Below are 23,204 nucleotides of genomic sequence, written 5' to 3' on the forward strand. Positions count from 1 at the left end.
AGGTAGCTTGGTGGTGGTGGTGTGTGTGTGTGTGTGTGTGTGAGAGAGAGAGAGAGAGAGAGAGAGAGAGAGAGAGAGAGAGAGAGAGAGGCAATAGCCAAATGAGAAGGGAGGGGGTGTTACCACCTCTCTTGCACCCTTCAACTGAAAGGGAAACCCCACTTCAAAAGAAATGGGAACACACATATCGGCATTTCGCCTCTAACATGCTAATAACAAGAGAGCAAGTGATGTGCTCGATAGCACTGCCTTCATTATTATTTCGATGTTTTTAGCTTTTATGGAGCATTGTAGTATATTGATAGAGGACGATGATGTTGATGAGTTGATTTTGGGGAGAGAGAGAGAGAGAGAGAGAGAGAGAGAGAGTACTCATGCATGAGAATAGAAACTAGTTAATTGAGGCATGGGCATGGGGGGGTGGAAAAAAAGTTTGGATGGGCATGGCAATGTGGAACACTTTTTTGCAAAAGCTACCTAGCTAGGCAATTCTAAAAAGTACCTCCCTATATGAGGCCGATATGTTAAGTTTGAATTCCAACTTCATTAAGGCCATTTCTGCCATGGATTAGTGCTAACAAGATGATACTAGGCAATAGCCAAATGAGAAAGGGGGGGTGGGTGTTTGTGTGCCCAACTACCACCTCTTTCACCCTTCAACTGAAAGTGAAACTCCACACACACTCCAAAGAGCTTGTGCTAACAACTTTCAAGATAGGTGCCATAATGTTGGCTAGGCAATAGCCAAATGAGAAGCCTCTAATCAAAGACAATAGCCAAATGAGAAGGGAGGTGTTTGCACACCCAACTACCATCTCTCTTCCACCCTTCAGCTGAAAGGGAAACTCCACTTCACCTGAAATGGAGACAAACACTCCAAAGAGTGTGCCTCTTCTTCTTCCCTTGCTTACCATGGATTAGTGCAAACAAGATAGGGTGCCATAATATTGGCCCCTCTAATCTAAGGCAAAGCCAAATGAGATAAAAAACATCTCACCCCAAAGAGCTTGTGCTAACAAGATAGGGTGCCATAATGTTGGCTAGGCAATAGCCAAATGAGAAGCCCCTAGTCAAAGGCAATGGCCAAATGAGAAGGGGCGTGTTTATGCGCTGAACTACGATCTCTCTTTCACCCTTCAGTTGAAAGGGAAACTCCATCACGTGAAATGGAAACAGATAGTCCAACGAGTTTGCATCTTCTTCTTCCCCTCCTTACCATGGATAAGTGCAAGCAAGACAGGGTGCCATGATACGTGGCCCCTGTGAATCTAAGGCAATAGCCAAATGAGAAGCCTCTAATCCAAGGCAATAGAAGGGGGGTGGGTGTTTGCGTGCCCAACTGCCATCTCTCTTTCATCCTTTAGCTGAAAGGGAAACTCCATCACGTGAAATGGAAACAGACACTCCAAAGAGTTTGCATCTTCTTCTTCCCCTCGTTACCATGGATTAGTGGAAGCAAGGTAGGGTGCCATGATAGTGGGGCCCTCTAAAACTAAGGCAATAGCCAAATGAGGAAGGGCTTGCGCGCCCAACTACCATCTCTCTTTCAACCTTCAACTGAAAGTGAAACTCCACTTCACGTGAAATGGAAACACACACTCCAACGAGCTCCCTCCTCGCCATCGCCATCGCCATAGCCTCTGCCCATCACGCCTCCTCACCTCCTTGACCATGTCCTCTGCCTCCCCCCTCCTTCCCCCCCGGCTCGCATGCCACCATGTCCGACCCTTGGTCCTCTTCCTTCCATGACGACTACGACATCCCTGGCCTCGCCCAAGGCTTGATCTTCCCCCAACGTAGCCTCCTCCATACCCGTTTCTTTAAACATAAGACCCCCAACCCCGAACCTTGCTTCGAAAATAGGGAGCTTCACACCCCGGAATTCATCAAGGTCCTGGTAGGGACGAAGAAAGCAGTCCAAGAGTGGTTGAACTCCGCCGGTCAAGGGTCATGTGCACTATGGGTGGAAGTAGCAGAGGAGCAAATGGATTTTAGTAGGCCAGATATTGCTCACAGACTTTTGAAAGGCCAATTGCGGTTGGCATACAGGTTGATTTCTCGTCAGCCACTTTTTCAATCCGTCTTTGAGGGGACGCCAATAATCGTTTCCCCCCACGTGCAAAAAGGAAGAAAGACAACTGTTGAAGACCAGACTTTGGGAAGTCCTCTGTGTGGCAAGTGGCATAGCCTCAGACAAAGGGAGAAAGAGAAGTTTTTAAAGTCGATTGGAGTAAATCACTTGGGTGACGATTTTTGCATCAAGGTTGATCAGCTTCAGAAGGGGTTGTCACAAGCCCCTTACTGGATCAAAAGGTGGTTACTGGCTCTCCCAGTTGCATCTTATAAGCAGCTTGTGAGAATGATTGCGCCAGGTGGCACGCTTTGGCAATTTCAACAGCTTGTAGGAAATATTGTACATTGTCCAAGTTTTGTGGACGTGAAGTTTGAGCTGATAGATTTTATGAATTGGCTAGAACGTCACGCCTATATTGCAATCTTAGAAGGTTTGGATTTTTTAGTCACGTTGCAGGACTTGCAATGGGCTGTTGTAAGGTTCAATTTCACCGTCAACTTCCTCAAGATTACTGGGGGCAGAAATTTGGAGACTTTGCAACATTTTTGGCGGGAAAAGATGGCCAGCCATGCGGAGAGTGAGTGGAAAGACATAAAGAATTCTGCCATTCAGCTGACGGGTAGTGACAATGATCTTTGTCTTCAAAGAGTGAAATGGAAAATTTGGCAACCTTTGAACAATGAAGTACATAGCTTAGACCATAGCTTGCAATCTGCTACCGTTTTGGATGTATTGTACAGTAAAGCTGGTTTTATAGAAGAACATACAGTAGATGCTTTTAGGAGAGATTTCGAGTCCTTTTCATGTATAAAGGATTCCACAATGAAGGATTTTCCCACTGGTTTGAGGGTTTGGGAACTTCAGTCGTGTTGTTCAACAGGATCTCCCCCACTTTCATCCAAGGAACGGTGTGCTCTTTTGAATTTGGGAAGCAACAGCAGAATGGTTAGGCAGAGAGGGATGCGGATTCTTCTAGAGATTTTGCTTGGGGGTGGAAAGGGAAGATACAGCTCAAGTATCAATGCTTTGAAGAGTGAGCTTTCCAGTGGGAGAGAGCTGTCAACACCTGCATCTGCCAGTCCTCTTTGTCATGCCCATAATGGACTTGACATGAAAGGGATTTTGTCAGCACCGCCAAGCGGACACTTGTCAAGTAAGAAAACCTCTAGTGCAGTTTCAGGGTTGGAGAAGGGGGACCTTTGTAAAGGAGGAGATTCGTTAGGAAAGCAAATCAAGGGTGTTCCAGAGATACAAGATGGATCTGATCGTGAGGGATTGAGTATTCGATTACTCCTACAGCCAGAAAAAGACACAGAGCATGAACCTGAAATGCTAAACGCACGCAATGTACCAGAATATGATGCTCAAAAGACTTGGGCATCTGGTGACAAAAATAAGAAAGCATCTGAGGGGATTGGCACTGGGAGGTTTTTTGAAACGTTGTGTTGTGATTCAAATACTTCAGAAGATAATCCATCTTGTTACTGTGACACCTTAGAATCAGTAAAGATAAGATTATCAGAATGGGTACAGGGTGGGTTTTTGGAATCTCTGATTGAAGAGGCAGTCTCAGTACCTGGGAAAGGAATGTCAAGAGGCGAAATAGGCTTGGATGTTGAAGAAACAGCGGATATATGCTTGAAAATTACGAGAGTTCTTCCAGCAGATGGTAGCAGTCATGTGATTCAGGCTATCATGTTCTGGCTGAAGGAGTGTAGTGGCAACAATACTTTACTGGGTTGTAGCAGCTTTCCGAGTGGTAGATCAAAGCTTCCAAATGATGTGGCAGAGATCAAAGGTGAGTCCTGCAAACAAGATTTTGAGGCAAATTCAAGGAAAAACATGAATGAGAAGCTCGAAGGAGAGCTGATAAATGTATGGTGTGTAAGCAAACTTTTACTTTCGCTGGTTAGGAGGTCTACTTTCATTGCATCCGGAGTAGCTGAATGTGGGGGTCTGAGTGTGATTCTTGAACTCTATGCCTCTCTTGTTGGACTAAGGATACCATATCGTCTTGGAATAGATTGTTCATGCTCTGAAATTGAATACAGTAATGTTACAGACACACTTCCAGGAGGAGTATTGGAAGAGCACAGGGAGCCATTGATAGTCTCTCCATTTTCTACTTCCTTTTCCCAGATCTTTAGACGAAAGCATGATGCGAATCAATCATTAACTCCACGAGATGTTGCCAGCATCTTGAGTCAGAATTTAGAACATGACAAGCTATATAATAAGAAAGAACCAGCAGATGCGGTTATAGATGGCAGAGCTTTCAGATTCTGTTCTTTCCTAGCAACTATGCTCATCTGGTGTGGAGGAAAAGGGAGGCTGGAAAATCTCAGGTCACCTGAACCAGCTGGGCAAGGAGACAGCTCTAACCATAACCCAGTAAATAATGATACACAAACTTCATGGTTACTACACAGCTTATGCATAAAATTTTCAGGGTACCATTTTGGCAAGTCAGCAAGAGATTGTTCACATGAAAATCAACATATATCAACTGGATCCAGACAGCAGGTGTTGCCATCTGGACACCTAGATTCCAGTAGTCGGTATATCTCAGTAAGCAATCATGTTCCACAACTAAGTGCAACATCACAAAGTCCTAGAAGGCCACCAAAGGTGCCAAAACTGATTTTGAAGCCAGCAGAAATGAGTGAAAATAGTGTGCAAGGGCTAAGTCCACATCACATGCAAAGTTCAATTTCTGCTGTTACTAAGCCTTCAACTTCCAGCTCCCTTACAACCTCAGACACACCATCAAAAACTTCGCTCAAATGCTTCATTATGGTTTTAGAAGCAAAAGTTAATCTTCTCGAGGCATATTTGTTATTGCTTGTCAACAGAAGTGATTCCGCAGTTTTAGCAAAACATGACACGTCGAAGGAAATCCATGCAAACGGCCACAACATTGTCTCCTCTTTCATGATTGACTTGTATAAGTCCTTCTATTGTTATCAAACATGCGATGCAAGGAAATTGCATAAGATAATATTTGAGGTTATGTATCAGTTGGATAGTAACTTGCCCCAAAATGTCTCCCACTGTATGCATGGAGGCTTAGGGAATGCTAGATCAGAAGCAGCAAAAATTTGTGATGGAAGAGATTATGAATCACCAACAGATACTCCCAACGGCATGATCCTGACTAGATTTCTTCACGAGGCCTCGGAGCACCTCAGGATTACACTTTCTCCTAACATCCATCACTCACTGAGGAACACTGAAAGTCGAGGTCTTGGAGTTAGTTCAGGAGCTGGAGATAATGTAGCTAGTTCTACGCATGGACTCTTACGCAGAACCAACTTTAGAATGAATTCCAATGATCAGCTCTCAAGCCCAAGCTCAAGCATTTGGAAAAGCATCAGCATTTCCATGCACATCTTAGCAGAGTATAACGTTTTCTATTCAGAGAAAGGGATTCAATGCTCTATTCTTAAAGAATTCAGGGAGCACATAGAAAGTGCTGTAACTCAATTTTCTGGGCTGGGAGACCCAGCTAATTGGAATCTTTCTCAGATACTAGCAATGCAAAGTTTGCTTAATTTATTGCAAGTCATGTTTCAAAGGAATACTATTGACATGTTATATGTTTCTTCCCCTTGGACTGATTTTGAAGAGCAGCTTTGGAAACTTCTTGTAATTAATGAAAAATTTTGGGTATGTATTACAAACTATCTAAGCTGGCTGATACTTGAATCTTGTCAAGGATGCTTTAAGAATATCTCTAACTACCGGAAGTTTTGGCCTGACACACCTGAAGCCTTGGCTACCTTATTATTCAGCAAACCAGGATTTTGCTTGGAATCTCCCGGCTTCAAAATTTTGAAAGATGCATTTGGCTATCTCAGCTTACTCATTGTCATTCTACAGAGAAGGATATTGGCACAGGTTTCCAACATTCCCAATGAATGTCCTCAACTCTTGCCTGAGCACATGGCTTCCTTTCTTGATTTTCTTATGAATCCACTTGATGGAGTACTTATGAGGACACTTAAAGGCCCATTCTTCCAAGGAAGAATGATTCAGAGTGAGAGAGAGATGGAAGGGCACGCATTGGATTTCAGGATTACTGCTCAAGAAAACATGATTGTATTTGGGGAAAACCATGACACTCATATTTCCCCATCATTGAAGCTAAGCTCAGCAAGTAGCAGGAGTGATCTTAGCAGCAGTGCAAGAGAGAGAGAATCTCATGGTAAACATGCGAGGATGGCCTCCCAGTATAGATATGGAAACTCACCCATGAGAGGTTGGGGTTGGCAAACTTCGTATTTATTCAAGGCCCTTAATCAACTGTCCCAGGGTCTAACTTCGGAGCTGGCTTGTAGCCAAAGAATTGTTAATGCTGCTTCCTTAGATCAGCCACAATGTTCTCAGTTTGATTATTCACATTGCCTCTGCGAAAGTTGTGCAAATAGAGTAGTAGCTCAAGGCCTTTCTTTACGCATCTCATTGGTTATTGAAGAGGAGAGTCTCAAACTTTTGGCACAAATTTTTAGTCTCAAGTTTAGTGGCAGTGCTCTGACAGGCCGACTGCATGACATCACGCAGCTAAAAGCATTGGAAAATCCATTCCTCTCCCAAAAATATGTCGATGCCTTCCTCGATTATCATTTTCTTTGCTTCTTGCAGCTATACAACTGGAAGGCAGAAGAGTGCCAGTCTAAAAGACAAACACAAGGTTCCTCATTGAAAAATGTAGATTGGGCATACCATACCTCAGAAGACGGATCTACTTATGTTGATACAGGTTCAACGGATGCACTGCATGCTACACACAAAACCAGTTTTTCTGAAGATTTTTTCTCTGTCTTACTATCAGAAGATGAGACAATAACGTTGGCATGCAGAAAACATGGAATGGTATTGTTGGCACTTTCACAGAATCAAAATGAGGACGTGAGCAGGCGTTTCAAGCAGCTCAAAGTGATGAACTTCTTGGTGCATCAAATAGCTCTTGAGTATGAAGTATCACATGTTGTTAGCCCAAGGGAATCTGTTTCAGAAGAAAATTTAATGAAAGCCTTTCAAAAGGACAAAAGCAACGTAGATGATTGCTACTTCCAACCCAAAACAAATCAGGTGCTGGTAGAAGAGAAGAGTGTTAGAAATGATGCGTGTGAAACAAAACAGGGCACTCTAATGCATAGAGATTTACTGACGTCTGGAAAATCATTGCCAAAAGGCTGTAGCAAAGGATTGTACAAAACGACGGATGATGCAAGGCAGATCGTTCTGAGAAAAAATGACGAAATGGGGCACCACAGCATAATTGTTCCACGAATTGAAGAGGACAACTCCGTGGCAATTCTGGACTTGAAGAGTAATCGTTCAGGGACAGGAAATCAAATTGCTATTTTACAAAGGCCATTGAATCAGCTTGGATTTTTTTCATGTCGGATGGAAAATAATTACGTAAAATTTGGCTTTGAGAGATCCAATCATCGTGATATATCTCTAGCTGGTGGCCTTGGAATTCATACAGTTTTACCAGTTGATCAGCAAGGTGTTCTTAATCTACATTTCAGGCTACCTACCTTCATTCCTCCACGTATGAGCCCACGCAGCAGGCAAGCGTTGAGGCAGCGGTTGAGAGAGAGATTCTTTGAGAGGGGAATTCCAGGAAATGGTTTTCGAAATGCTCATCAGAAGCAAAGTGTTTCAGATCTTAATCAGTATGAGAACTCATTCTTTGTGTTTGGCAGCGACAGCACTCATGGCTGTGAAAAGAGAAAACCCACAAAGGCCTTAGTTGCCACAGCAGGTGGGGTTGTTAGCCCAAGGCCCCATAAGGGAAAGTTGCAAGGTGACGGAAGTATTGCTGCACAAATAACGTCAAGTGAATCTAGATGCATGAATAATTTTTTCTATAGTGGAAGATTTTTTGACTTGAATGAGGAAGTAGAACGGGAGCTTGCTGAGGAGGAAGTATCTACTCCAAGTCGTGATAGCGAAAAGAAAAAGGGTACAAACAGGAAGCCAGAGCATGCTTCCCCGGAAGCTCATAGAATATCATCAAAAATTCATCATGGGGTTTCCAACCCTCATGATGAGCAGTCGAAGAAGATCAATGGTGCAATTCGACCCCCAGTGCCAAAGTTGAACCTTCCCAAATCTGCAAGGAAAGGAGATGAAGCTTCTAGCTCCCCCAAAGAATCTTTTGAAGAACGGGCCATAGAAGATGTAAAGGCTAAGAAAAAACTGCATTTGGAAGTCAACCATTGCAAAAGTTCTGAAGTTACATGGGGGCTAGATAATTCTAGCAGCACTGATAAAACTTTTGGGATGTCATACGAGAGTGAAAGATCAAAACGGCGCATTTATCGTGACTCCAAGCTTCATGTATTACTACTGGAGCTGTTTGTATCCCTTATGGTGACGCCACAGTAAGTGCAGCTGAAAAATCTTTATATTGCAGAGTTGTCTTTTCCGTATTTCCGGAATTGTGATATCAGCTTTGAAGCAGTATTGCCTTCTTGTACAACTTTTTCCCTGACTAATAAGAGTTACATGTAAGGCGTATGTGGTGTATTCAATTATAATTATTAGTGTCTGGTTTTGGACCATTTCCATGAAATTTCGGTATCAAATTCTGCTCTTGTTTAAATCAGCATCTGTCTCGCTATTGCCCTCTCTAAGGCATATTGTCAAAGTACATGACAGTTATGTGACAGACATTATTGCTATATAGAAAGACTTTGTTGTCTTACACTAGTGGCAATGTTTTTGTCTGATGCAGGGGCGGTTTGGAGACGTCCTATACAGATAGGTTCCCGATAGAGGGTCAAAAGATGAATGCTCCATTCTACCTCTTGTACCGTATCCTGCAGCTAAGGCAACTTTAATTTCTCATTTATAAAGCAAAGTTGAAGCTCTAATACCAATGTAATGGGCAAGAAGACTACACTGCTCTTTCACTAAGTGTGCTTGTGTTAACTACTGGGGTGCAAAAGCGCACATACTAACTGAGGGGAGGGATATATATATATATGTATATATATATATATATATGTGTGTGTGTGTGTGTGTGTGTGTGTGTGTATATATAAGGAGCGTGAGAGTGAGCGTGCGACGACGAGAGAGAGGAGAAAGAAAGCCCGGTCGTGAGAGCTCCGTACAGCTCCCCCGTCTGCTCCGTATACCTGTACGGTTGTCGTACAGGTACCGTACACCAGTACGGACAGCCCGCGCGATCATCTTGCCCCTTCTGCAGATCTTTGCGTCATCCCGCTCCAACCCTGCGTGTGTGTGCGTCGCCATCTTTTCCTTTCTCCATAACTCGACTTTGTGCATCCGTACATCTCCGTACATCGTAAACAGATCGTCCTCCGTCAACAGCTTCCTCTCTGCGTCATCGTCGTCCGTACCCCTGTACGGTCACCGTACGGCGACCGTACTTACGTTTTCCGTACAATTTCAGCCCTGCTGTATAATCTGGCTTTTCTTTGGGGGTTTTCCTTTCGCCTTTCTTCCTTGCTGGTCTTCTGCCAACTCCTACCTATCCCCTTGATCTCTCCTTACTAGTCACACAATTCCTCTTCTCTCTTGTGGGCTTCTTCTGATTTTCCTTTGGGACTGTTTTTTTGGCTTTCGCCACCTTCTTACAGGTACTTCATCTTCAAGCTCCTTTTCTTACCAAGTCATGGCAGAGTATTCATATGAAAAAACATTTCAAAAGGAGCGCTCGGCTCCCTGCAAGAAGCAAAAGCAGGTTGAGGGTCAGCATGACCCAATGCATGATACACTTGAGGCTCAACTAGTGTATGATGTAATGCATGAAGGATTTGCAGATACGAGAAAAGACTGGAAAGAATCGGTTCCCTCAGTTGGCCTCATGGTTGAGGTCGATGAAATTGTGGATCCAGTCAGAGAGTATGCCAAGAATGCAGTTATATTATTCTTTCCAGGCCGCATGCCACCTGCTGCAGAGATAGGCAACTGGCTGACACGCACTTTGGCTGGCTCTTTTGTTCGAAAGGTACACTATGCAGCCAGGGGCTTTTTCGAGGTTATCATGGTGGATGAGATCCACAGACAAATGCTTTTGGAACATTCGCCTCTTTTTTTTGGACAGCAAATGGTGCATGTCTTGCCATGGTCTCCCACAAGGGACTTTCAGGCTTTAATCAGACACAGATGCCCAGTCTGGGTTGAAGTCGTTGATTTCCCCCAATGCATGGCCTCACTTTTGCCTAAAATTGCAGCCTCTTTAGGTAAAGTGGTTTGCCCACCACGGCCAAATGGCAATTCAAACAGATTTTGCATTCTCTGGGATACTGATAATCCCACACCGGACTCTTATTCAGTCACGGTGAACAATGTGAACATGGGGAGTGCATTTTATAAACTCAAATGGGGTTTATTTGCAGGGGCCTGTTTTGAATGCAAAAAGTTTGGACACATGGCTTCACAGTGCCCACTGAACTCACATAAAATGCCTCATGTCACCTTGCCGGTACACATGCCTACTAAAGATGCTCCTACTCCAGTTGCCAACAAAAATAAAAACAGCAGACAGCATCCTGGAAGTCAGGAAAAAGGCAAAGATTCAGTAGTTAACAATACGAATCTTACTTCACATTCACCTCCTGTTACTCAGTCCATGCCCAAAGGAAAGCAACTTTCAACTGATGGCTGGCAGAGCCCAAGAAAAGTTATTTCTGCTCGAAGAATTCCACCCCCCCGCACTTGGAATGGTGCATCTTCTAGCGGAAACACTCCAGAGATCAATACAGGAATTGGGATTACATGGGCTGCAGTAACAGCCAGCAGAACACTCTTCCCTGAAGAAGAGGTTGCTGCCTTGTTGTCCACTTCTCAGGTCACTACTTCTTCTCAGGGGCGAGGCCTCGACCCTGAGATAGAGATGCAAGGCTGACCTCATACTTTTGCTGCTGTACATAGTTGTTACATTCCTATAAATATCTGTATATATGACTGCTCAAATCACATGTTTTACACTCAATGTACAGGGTATATGTGACAGTAGGAAATGGAAATCTGTGTGGCTGTACATCAACAGATTTCAGCCTGACATAGTGGCATTACAAGAGCACAACCAACATATTTATGCAGGCAAGACAGGACACTTCTGTGGGTATGACATTTTCTATGCTGGGCAGCACTCTTTCTCAGGGGTTGTCCTTCTGATCAAGCATGAGCTTCAACCAGTCATTGCGTTAAATGACAACAAAGGTAGATGGCTTATTCTCCAATGCATTATCAGAGGAGAGGTGTTTGAATTTGCTTCAGTTTATGCACCTCAGTCATCTCGAGACAGAACTGTAATTTGGGATGCTATGCAACAATACCCGTGGAGATATCATGCCTACATATGTGGGGATTTCAATAATGCTCCACAACAGGGAGACAACACTTCCAGCCACGATCATATGTTATCTCCTGAAAGGCATGCATGGTCTCAACTACTTTTGCATTTAAATCTGGTTGACCTTTGGAAGGAATTGCAGCCTTTGTCACCGGGCTACACTTTTCAACATAATGCTCTTTCCGCTTATCAGGCAAGACTGGATCGCTGGTATAGTGTCGCTCCCCAACAAAATGGGGATCTCGCATGCAAAATATGGATTGATCATGCCTTTGTGCATTCAGACCATGCACCACTATGGCTGCGTTTATCTTTTCATAAGACGCCAGAAGATAGATTGCCACAAAGGCGACATCTAATCATCAACAATAGTTATTTGCAACATGTTGAATTCAAGGCAATGGTTACTGAAGCAGCTCATTGTCTTTCCTCTAGTAGCTATCTTCATGCTGATGATGCCTGGGCTTCTTTTATTTCTAAAATGCAAATGGTGATCAGAGCTTATGGCAAGTCTTACATGAGGACTCTGAGAGAAACCATTACTCAGGCCAAGTCTACTTGTCAAGACCTCACGGAACTCAGGCTCTTCCTGGACAGATGACTAGGCCCTACCACTGGCCGACCTACTACAGGCTAGCCAACTAATCTGTGGGGGTTTTTGGGAATGGCCAACTGGCCCTATGCCTATATACAGCTGCTGTTGCTGTTGTTCCAGCCTAGATCTGATGGCTAGTCTGCTGTGGACACCCAAGCTGAAATGGCAGATGGCCACAGGCTTAGGGATGCCCTTGACAGGTTCTCCCTTATGAGGGGTTTGATGAGGGTCTTGTGACTATCAGCTGACCTCATGCATGCCAGCCCTCAATGCAGGGAGGAGATGGAGCATCAACCCCTTATTTAGCACATAGAGGTCTGTCATCAGGAGGGTTTCATCCTTAGCAACACAAAATATATCAGTTGGCACAATGGGATAGTTGGACCAGCGAGATCGCTGAGCTCATGGAGCTGTCTTCCGCATCAGCCAGAGGAGCAATTGCAAGATTGTGTATATGACTGGTGAAGCTTTTAAGATTGAGAAGATTGATGAAGCCATCCCAAAGGCCTGGTGAGAGGGACTTACAGGGGGACTGCCCATTGAATTTTCCAGTTCTCCTTAGATACGAATCCCATCGGCCCTCTTCATAGCCTATCAATTCAAGAGGTGCGAGCCATTCTTTGCCAGCAGCATAAGCCTGGGAGGGGTCCTACCGTCTACTGTTCCCTTTCTACCCGTTTCTCTGCTCCTTGCTTTGCTTCCTCATCCACCGAGATTACTAATAGCAAGGCAGCGTGGAACATGCCGATCATAGATCCAGAGGATATTTACAAGTTTTCAGCATTCCACTTCAAGGCCCTCAAGCACGTCAAAGTTTCCGAAGTTGTCATTAACGTGGCAGACGAAGGGTCTACTGGAGTCTATTTTCCCCTGTTCACACCCCATGAGATAGATTCATTCCAGAACTCAGGTTACCAATATATTCATTACGGTTGTTTTGTTTTGGCCATAGAGCCTCTTTTCCGTTTAGGTGTCAACGCCACTTGTATGGCGAGTCTTGTCAATACCCGTCATCTCAATCTCAAAGATGCACGTATAGGCTTAGTGCATGGTAGTCTCAACATAGAGCCTGTACACACCATAGTCTACCCCAACTTTAAGATGTCCTTGAATGATCCATATCTTTCTACTGCTCGCCGTTGTATGTACAGATAAAAGGTTTGTCCATGAAGCCCAAGTCCGAGCATTGTGCCATCCATGTTAGATTTGTCAATTATCTTGTGTCTACTATTAATCCCATACCGCGTCATGTTAATACTAAGGATGAGTGTATATTATATGGTAAGACCAATGCAGAGGTTACCAGATTCAAGTTTGACGCTCTCCCTATACCAGTTGAGTGGGAGATGGACTATCAGCAGGTCATCAATGAAGCCTCTTCTCAGCTCCCGCAGATTCAAATTGAAGATGCTCCATCGAAAGTGGTGATATGGCTTCGTTCCCCTCGAGATCATGGTAAGCGTGTCATGCGTTTATCGTTTCCTTCTTCTTCCCATGTTTCGATAGCAGGGGTCCCCGATGATGTTCGTGAAAGTGCTTCTGAGGCAACTCCAGATGTGCCCTCCGAAAAGGCTGAAGCTATTCGTGATTGGGTAACTTCTACAGCAGCTTCGCATTTTCCTGCTGATGCAAGTCTTCAGTACAGGCAGGCAACTGCAGTCAATCATCAGCCCCAGTCTCATTCCAATTATGAGAACATCACTGCATCTGAACACATACATCCGATGCTTATGGTGTGGCCTGTCCAATGGCCTAGATCTTCTGGTTTCCAGCCCACCTCCGAAGATGGTTCTCTCAAGTCGGTGAATGCTCCATACGCACTGATAGACAAAGATGATGACAACATGCCCGTGGAGCAACAGCAACTCAACTGGTGCAATTCGCACAACCTTGCCACTCAAGCATGTTTGGATGCATGTTATACAGCGCTCTATGATCTTCAATTGGCTGTAGGTAAGCTCGACAAAAATATTCATACTGTGTTAAGTGAGCTTCAGCATCCTCAGCAAGGTCATGCATCTTCCTCGCAACATTCTGTATATAAGTCTTTTCCTCCTTTGTTGCCTCCCTCCTCTGCTAGTCCCATTAATGATTTCTTTCGCCCAGCTGATGCTCCTAGCTTCATGCTTTGGCCCCTTCCTCCTCCATCCACTGATCCTGCCGAGCCTGGTGATGAATCTGCTCCCACATGCTATATGCGCGAATGGGCTGATCCAGATCATCCTGTTAACAGAGCTTTGAGAGGTCCCGTTGACGCTCTTGATGCCAATCGAAGTTCTCCCAAAGATTCCTTTCCTGCCGGAACTTCCTCCTCCACTTCCTCTCTCTCCACCACCTTCTCCACCTCCGCTTCCAGATTCTCCTCCACCTTCACCTAGCTCTCATTCAGTAGCTTCCTCCTCCTCTTCTACAGCATTCCATAAGATCTTGTACATGAATTAAGGAGTTAAGCCTGAGCCCATGCAAGAAGATCTTCGCTTGCTGCACCAGACCAATCGTCGCAACAGTCACAGCAGCAGCAGCAGCCATGGCATGGCCAAAGTGATGCACCCGGATCACAATTCATGAGGGCTGAGTTCCAAACTCACTTCATAGATGGCGATCTCGATGAGCAATCGGATCTCCAACGACGCTTTCAACACAAGTTCTTCCCCGAGTACATTCTCAATATCGACGCCATCTCTCCAAAGGCCATGAAAGATATCTTAAAGATCTTTTACGGCCATATGATGTCTCTGGTTACTATCTATCGCTGGAATCCCCGTGATGCCATGGAAGAAACCACAAAGGGCTTTACTGGTGTAATTGCCAATTGGTGGGAATTCTTGTCAGCTGAATCCAAAGAACAGATCATCGCTAGTGTGGATGGCAATCAATACCCAAATGCGCCCGATGCTCTTATTGCTGCCATCTCTAACCAATTCCTTCCCACCTTCACAGATGACAGAGCCCAGGCATCTAATAAATTCTCTGCTTTGAAGCTGCGTGATTTCTTCCAATTAGAAGCCTATAATGCCCATGTACAGCAACTTGTATATCGTGCAGGCATCTTTGCAGACACTTGTGCTAAAAGGCACTACCTGTATAGTCTTCCCCATCGACGTCGTGAGGCGGTGATGACTCTCATCGAAGCTCAAACCAAGATTATCAATATTGATAATACGCCAACAGAGGTGCATAAAATTGTTGCTGATTTTACTTTCGCCAATTTATTTCAAATGGTTCAAGTCTACATCCAAAGGCAATGTATAGAGTATACTCTTCGGAAGAAGTTGACAAAGATCGGAATCGCCTCTCCAGCCATTTGTGAGCAATTCGTCGGACATCACTAGAATTTCTGCCCCCCTTCCACTTCTTTTGACCGGTCTTCTAGACGTTCCCGACACCCTAAAGCCCGGCGTTCTAAATGTGCTTGTGGATCTTCAACTTTCCCAAAGATCCGTAAGTTCCGTTGGTGACGGCGCTATTCTAGGCGACCTCAACGCTTTCTCTGCTGACACAGAACCAGTAAGTTCTCTGGATGCTTTATTTGCGGCAAAAAGGGCCATTTTGCTCACGACTGCATTGAGAAGCCCCGCAATCCACAACAACGACAATTAAAAGGGTTTTTTGCAATGGTTGCGCATCCCAAAAAATGGGAGGTAGTCTCTCAGGATAGTTCCGATGAATCCATCTTGGAATGCTTTGAGTCTGATACACAGTGTTTGCATTGTCAACTCCATGACTCTTACGACTATTCAAATGATAATCTCTATTCTGTAAGGTCTGATGAGGATGATCCAAATGTGTACAGTCTTATGAATTATCCTCACCGACGAGGCCCCTTCCATGTCGACATCGAGATATCCTCTGGCGGCCCAGACATAGTAGAGATAGTGTCTCGCAACTCGTTGACTCAGACGGGGTGTTACAGTCAGATCTTGATGTTGTCATGCGGGTAGGATTTTTTTGCATCCCTTCTTACTGCAGATCCGGGCACACATGCTATAAATGATGCCGGGAGGTTATTTGGCAGTGTATCCCTCTATTGATGAAGGATGAGATGTATGTTTCTTTCGATGCACCTTTCACCAATGCAGAATTCAAGACTGCATTACTGGCCCTTCACAAGGGCAAGCGCCTAGGTTCGCATGGACTTACCCCTTTCTTTTTTATTACTTTTTGGGAGCAGATTGGTGATCACATTACATCAGCCCTGCAGGGCGTGTGGGACTCTGGTGAGATGCCGGACTCACTTACAGATGGTCTCATTCATCTCATCCCAAAGGGGAGTAATAGGAATCTTGTGTCTCAATGGAGACCCATCACTCTATTGGGCACCTTTTACAAGATTTTGGCGAAAGTCATCAGTCTGCGACTACAGGTTTCTCTTCCAGATTTGATTCATGACACGCAGACAGGGTTTGTGCATGGCAGAAGTATTTTTGATAATATTTTCTCACTTTGGGAGGCCTCAGAATGGGCCATGTAGAGCTGCCAGAGATTGGCCATTCTACTCTTGGACTTTGAGAAAGCTTACGACAAAGTAGACTGGGATTTTTAGAGGGTACTCTATCTCACTTTGGTTTTTCAGATGCATGGATTAGAGGAGTATCCTCTCTCTATAGATCAGCCCATAGCCAGGTGCTCATTGGGGGGGTAAGAGGGGACACATTTCAGATTTCCAGATCAGTCCGCCAGGGATGTGCTCTCGCCCCTTTTCTTTTTCTGTTTGTGGCGGAAGCTATGAGTATCTACATTAGATCTCAAGCTGATATTTATGGGCTGAGGCTTCCTATCCGCCGGGAAGAAGAGCTCTTGGATAGTGAGTTGGTAGGTGACACGGCTGTTTTTTTGGATGCCTTCCCCAGGACACTAACTTCCTTCTGGACAGCCTTGGATTTATTTTGCACAGCTGCAGGTGCACACATTAATTGGCATAATTCCAATGGTTTTCGGATTTGCGATGATGACACCCCGGATTGGGGTAATGATTTTGGCTTCACTTGGGTACAGAGGGGCGTCTCCGTCAGATATTTGGGATGCCAGGTTGGGGTGGGCATCTCTCCTTCACAACAGTTTGCTCCGGTGTTGGAGAGCATCGGAAAAAAGCTCCTTTTCTGGAGCTCAGCCAAACTTGACTTGGTTCCAGGGTGGTGGTGGTTAACCAGGTTCTTCTAGCCACAGCATGGTTTGTATGCTCTTGTTGGTGCCATTCTAGGGATTGTATCACTGAGCTTAAGAGGCCTGTACGAAACTTTTTATGAAGTGGTCTAGATGGCACATCTGATGTTACAGGCAGGGTGGCTTGGGAGACCTTGATTCTTCCTTCAAGAGAAGGGGGTTTGAATATCATCGACCCGGATCTACAGCGCAGAGCTTTACTCTGCAAGGTTGTTGTGAGAGGACTTATGCCAGGGCAAGAGCCATGGAAGGATTTCTTCATCAGATGCATACAGTCTCGCACGCCCACTTCAGGAGAGGATTGGACACACAGTACCAGATGGGTTTTCACCACAGCCACCTCAGATCTCCCTCTTCCCCTCTTATGGTTGCTATCCTGAAAGCATGGGCCAGCTTCAAGAGTACTCTTCGCAGGATTCCCCCATCCACCCTTGAAGAGATTGAAAGGCAGCCTATCATGTGGAATGACAGGATTTTGGATGAGCATGGCAGACCACTTGGAGCTTCTCCTTACATGCAATGGCCAAGATGGGAGAGGGACCCTGCATCTACTGTAGGAGCATGGAAAGCCTTCAGGAAGCTTCCTGCAGACCGACAGGCCCAAATGGTTCTTAATCTCAGAGGGAGTGCAGGGAGAGTCCGACAGATTGATGTAGCCTTGCCCTTGGATTGGGTGGACAGAGATGACATGCCTATTACTTGCTCCACCTGGATGGGGGCATTTTCCAGACTGGGAGTTCCTTTACAAGTGATTGCTTTTCATGACACACATGAGGATGCCTTAGTCTTTGATGTTTCTTCGGGGGGTAGGCTGTCCAGATCCACAGACGATATCTTGTTGGAGGCGCCGTTTCAGCCAGTCAGGATAGTGGGCTTCATGGAGCATGGCTCTCTTTCACAGTGGTACTTGGATCCTGACCCGCTTCTCATTGCCCTGGGCTCATGGAGACTGTGGCTCTATGGAGGTGTCCCAATTAAGTTTTTGCAGTGGGACCCTGGGGAATGGGAATGGATAGATGAAGGGCACTGAGGGAAGGGCATCCCCTTCTTTCGTTACACAGTTAGTAATGCTAGGAAATTCCAGCTCAGCTATAGGGGTTGGAGGCCTACCAAAGCTCATCATTGGGAGAACTTTCAGATTTCTGCTGACTTGTAGAAATTTTTTTGGCAGAGGCTCTGGAAATCCCACCGGAATAGAAAAATCACTCTCTTCTTTTGGCTTTCTATTCATGGTGGGATAGCAGTAAACCGATGGAGATCCAGGTTCGGAGCTCTGACCCTTCTTGCCCTCGTTGCCTTTCTGCTTTGGAGACAATACAGCACTGCCTTTGGGATTGTAGACAAGCGAGAATCATATGGAAGGGGATTGCAAGACTTTTCAGCACTTTTGTTCACCTACCTTTCTATATGACCTGGGGATCAGTGGCTTGGCTTACTCTTTCAGGGCCCCAGGTCTTTTTGAGAGGCTTGACTCCTCTTCAGCTCTTCATGTCCGACGACACCTTGTGGGGTCGTGCTCTCTAGAGGATGTTCTGGCCACTCTCTTCAGGGCTGCTCATTCCTCGGTCGACTCTCCACGGGAGGTCTTGCTAGCATTGCAGCATGGCACATTTGGAGAGCCAGATGCACTGAGGCTTTGGAGGGTTCTCAGGTTCACCCTTCTCAGATCTTGGCCAGTACTTGGATAGATACGGTACACACTCTGATGACCATCTGGGTGACCATGTAGGGATCATCTCAAGCAGCCTCCTCCAGGAGAGTTACTTTTCTTAGAGATTGGAGAGACTCTCCCTTCTTTGCTGAGACTTCTACAGGGTTGAGTTGGCATTTTCAGCCTCAGCCTTGGTTTCTTTCTACCTCATTCCGCTGAGGTGTTTTTTATTACATGCTTAGCACGTTGTATTTCCGCACAGAGCTTGCTCTAGCGAGTTTCTTTCTTACTTAATAGAAGTCTCTTTTTAGCAAAAAAAAGAAAAGAAAAGAGAAGGAGCAGAAAGGCCTTGAATGTCTTGGTTAGAGGCTTAATAGTTGGAGATACCCCTGTCAGATGCCAAAACCTTGTTCACCAAGATGCGAGTCAACCTCACATGTGAGACAGCATGGAGAGTTGGCAAAGTTGAGGCTCCAACGAGACCCCTTGTAATGAAACTCCGAACAGCAATAGATAGGTGTACCCTCATGAGCATGAGGGAAACCTTGAAAGGGACAAGAATATACTTGGACGATGACCTTACTTTGCTACAACAGGAGCATCGGAGAGAGAGAATGGTGCGTATTATGGCAGCAAGAGCAAGAGATGCAAGTAAATTGGCTGTCTACAGAGATGGAAAAGTGATTATGAGAGAGAGAGCAAAAAGGGAGGAAAGGGAGGAAAGAGAAGAGGGGGAGATGGACAGCACATGATGGTGCCAGACCTAGGAGATGAGGGCACAGAGGGGGCTGAGAATAGCAGTGTGGAATTGTAATGGTACCCCTTGGTCTGATCGTGAGGGTTTCTTGGAAACATACACCGACAGAAACATGATCTTCTATACCGAGACCCATGAAAGCCGGGAAAGAGGGCTGCCGACAGTGACGAGACATATCTGGGAATCACCCCTTAGGAAGGAGATGAGGAGAGACAACATGATACGGGGGTTGGGAGGAGTGGCTGTCCTTTCCAGAGCACACCTGAGACCACTCATATGTGTGATCTAGAGAGAGGAGCACGCACGACATATGTGGGTGCGAGTTCAGCTACTAGATACACATCCGATTTTCATTGCAGTGTGTTACTTTCCCCTAGACACATCATCCTACGCACGAGAAGTCACCACTAGTGGGCACAACCCATATGAGACTATTCATGATGACATCACAGAGCTCTCTAGACAAGGGGACACTCTCCTCCTTGGTGACTTCAACGCACTTACTGGAAATAGACAGGTTGGCTTGCTAGATTGCGATGATGATTTTCTCATAGTACCGAGATGGATGCAGCAGAGTTGAAGATTGTGAGGCAGTTGACAGATGCGGATGCATACGGGAGGCACCTACTCGAGTTGGGGGCTATCCATGACTCTATCATATATAACAGTCTCTAGAGATGGCCATCATCTAGTGGGCTCACTTGTTTTTCACATGGCGGGGATAGAAGCACAGTCGACTACCTCACGGATACGCAACTTTACTATGCCTCCTCCTCCACTCGGTGTTGACCACTCATACCTTGCCTTCTGTATCTCGGCCGCCATGCCAGTCGTGAGGAGGGCCCCCCTGCCAACCACTCGCGTTTAGATCCATTTTGATTGTGCTCTTGACCCGGTGTACGTGAGCCACCTGGCTAGTCTTACTAGGAGATGATATGTGTCTCGGTGATACAGGATGTTGCCACCAGATCCTTTTCCCACGACTCGATCTGCACGTGTCCCAGACGGGAAGATGCTCCAAAACCCCTGGTTTGACGACGTGTACAGAGAGATGAGAGCCCACCTCACATGTGAGTGAGCACTGGGACATTTGACTTCACCAAAGGCACAGTGGATCTCACGCCGAGTGACACGGCATAAGAAAAGGGCTTTCCTCATACACATGATGGATGAGGTGATCGGATCCTTTTGTGGAAGAGATCCTACTACGATTTGGTGGCTCCTATCGGAGGGGAAGCCGCCCATCCCTATCACAGGTCCAGCAATTTGGCACACATATGCATGCTCCCTCTATGATGGGAAGCACCACCTTATATGTCCTCTATGCCCAGACCTAGTATGTGTCACTTGTTTACTGCACAAAATGTATAGGCTGCCCTTCTCCGGCTTCATAACTAGAGATACCATATCATGAGGGACTACGCACTGAGCACTTTGCACATGGGTAGGAGGTCTTTACCTCAGTTTTAGTGCAGTTGTTCAACCATGCCATATGATATGGCTTTTCACCTACCTAGAGCACTACCACCATAGTACCGATACACAAGACAAGTGATGCCATGGACACTGGGAACTACCACAATCTTATGATTGGCCACACCCTGGCTAAGATATATGGGTCGGTACAAGAGAGGGAGATCAGCAGCAGCCACACAGAGGGCCACAGGCAGCAGGCTCTAGAGATCATGATTTGGGGGGTTCTGAGTCTATATGAGTCCATCATCAGAGGGAGGGTACATGCCCCACCAAGAGGTCTATCAGCAGATTGGGTTGAGAGCACTATTGGAGTGAAGCAAGGCTGCCCCCTCTCACCGACTCTCTTCAAGCTCTATATCGATGAGATTACATCCTTCGTAGATCACCTAGGTGGAGAGGGTTCACTTCTGGCTGACCTGATGGTGCATATATTGCTATACGCAAATGACATAGTGCTCATATCATCCTCAGCAGAGGGATTGCATAAACATCTAGAGGCTCTGGAGATGTTCTAGAGAGAGAGAGACTTGACAGTTAACCTTGGAAAAACCAAGGTTATCATCTTCAACACCTCGCGAGCAGTGTCCCGTTGCCATAGCTTTCACGTACCAAGATGAGCCAGTGGAGATAGTGCAGTCTTACACATATTTGGGGGTAGTGTTCACCGGACCAAGTTTCATGATGATCCATACAGGTACAACACGACTCACACGAGGACGGGGTGCTTTGAACCGGACTAGAGAGGCGGTGCTTTTAGGCACAATTCCAGGCCCTCCGACGAAAGGTTGGATTTTTGACACCCTTGTGAGACCGACCGCAATGTATGCAGCACCTTTCTGGGGGAGTGACATTTCAGCGACAGAGAGGAAGAGATTTGAGAATGCATGGACCAATCGATGCTGTTGCTCCGCGTAGTAGTCATCTCCCCATGCACTCAAATCACGTGCTTAATTGCCAAGCATCACCTAATGAGCCTTATGCCAACATTCCCCCCAAGGAGACGAATGGGGATGCTCATCAAAAGAAACATTAACTGTAGAAACCTTCACAACAACTAGACCCTGCAAAATTTGTCCACGAAGGACCACAAACTTTCGAATCATCAATACAAATTTATTTGAACAGACTAATACATGATCTGCTCACCAAGTGCCAAGATCATCTCAGAAAACTATGGGTTTACAAAAAACTGCCACAGTTCAAAAACTCTGTTCAAACAAAAAACTCAGAAGGCCCAATCTTGATCATCAAAATCTGCTTCGACCAAACCTGCAACTTCCTCTTTCGATGAAGACCCTTCAACTAAACATGCCTTACCTTTTGAATTGTCCTTCAGAAGCTCGTCTTTTTGTTTTGTATAACAGTACCTCTCAATATGCCCTTCACGACCACAATAATGACAGACACAACCATTTGATCTTTTGCTTGTCGACCGCCTATTTTCTTTTGCTGTGTATGCAGTGTCTCCAAATGATTGCAGCAGATCATCTCTCCTTTCTTCACTAAGTAGAAGACCAACACAGTCAAGATAGTTAGCATCTTCATCCAGATGTAACACCCGTGCAGTTTCACTGAATTTTGAGAGTAGACTCTTCAAGAGTATCGCCTTCTTGTCATCAGCTTCGACCCCTGACCCAAGCTCATGTAACTGCCTCAAGGGCGCTTGCATTCTATTCAAGAATGTTCCCAGATTCTCGCTATCATCCATCTTCAGATCAAATAATTATTGCTTTAGTATTGCCTTCAAGTGCTTCATACGTACCCCGAATAGCGTCTCCAGAATCCTCCAGTTTTCAGCAATCGACTTGAAAAGTTTCAGCGGTTGAACTTTATGATAGACCCATCAATCGACTTCTCCTTCTTTGTATAATCCATCGCGTTGTTTAGGAGCCTTCTACAATAGCTCTGAAGAAAGCTTCAACCAGCAGATCTATTGCCTCTCTTCATCTTCTACAAACTTGACTGCGAGGTCGTCGACAACTTTGAGGGAAGAACTTGACTATATACTTGAAGGAAAGCGCTGCTCTATTTGATTTCTTCGGCATGCAGTCTGATCTTGCACGCTCCCAGAACCGCCTTCCACAATCCTTCTAACACTGTTCTGATACCACTGTTAGGATATTGATTATAGAGTTTGCATGCAAGTGCTCA

At 45.4% G+C, this 23,204-nt stretch overlaps 1 protein-coding gene across 1 annotated transcript in view; it reads left to right on the forward strand.

Annotated features, from left to right (window-relative positions):
- The first annotated feature begins 1,717 nt into the window (after window positions 1-1,717).
- LOC147906141 (uncharacterized) overlaps window positions 1,718-23,204 on the forward strand; it is a 129,162-nt gene continuing 107,675 nt past the window's right edge. The window contains exons 1-2 of the mRNA XM_087387227.1: window positions 1,718-8,469; window positions 8,823-8,902. Of these exons, the coding sequence (XP_087243353.1) occupies window positions 1,718-8,469; window positions 8,823-8,902 (6,832 nt within the window). The remainder of the gene's footprint in view (window positions 8,470-8,822; window positions 8,903-23,204) is intronic.

Source organism: Dipteris shenzhenensis, chromosome 1 (genome assembly GCF_047967505.1).
Source record: "Dipteris shenzhenensis isolate YYH24624 ecotype China chromosome 1, Dip_SZ_1.0, whole genome shotgun sequence".
Lineage (NCBI taxonomy): Eukaryota > Viridiplantae > Streptophyta > Polypodiopsida > Gleicheniales > Dipteridaceae > Dipteris > Dipteris shenzhenensis.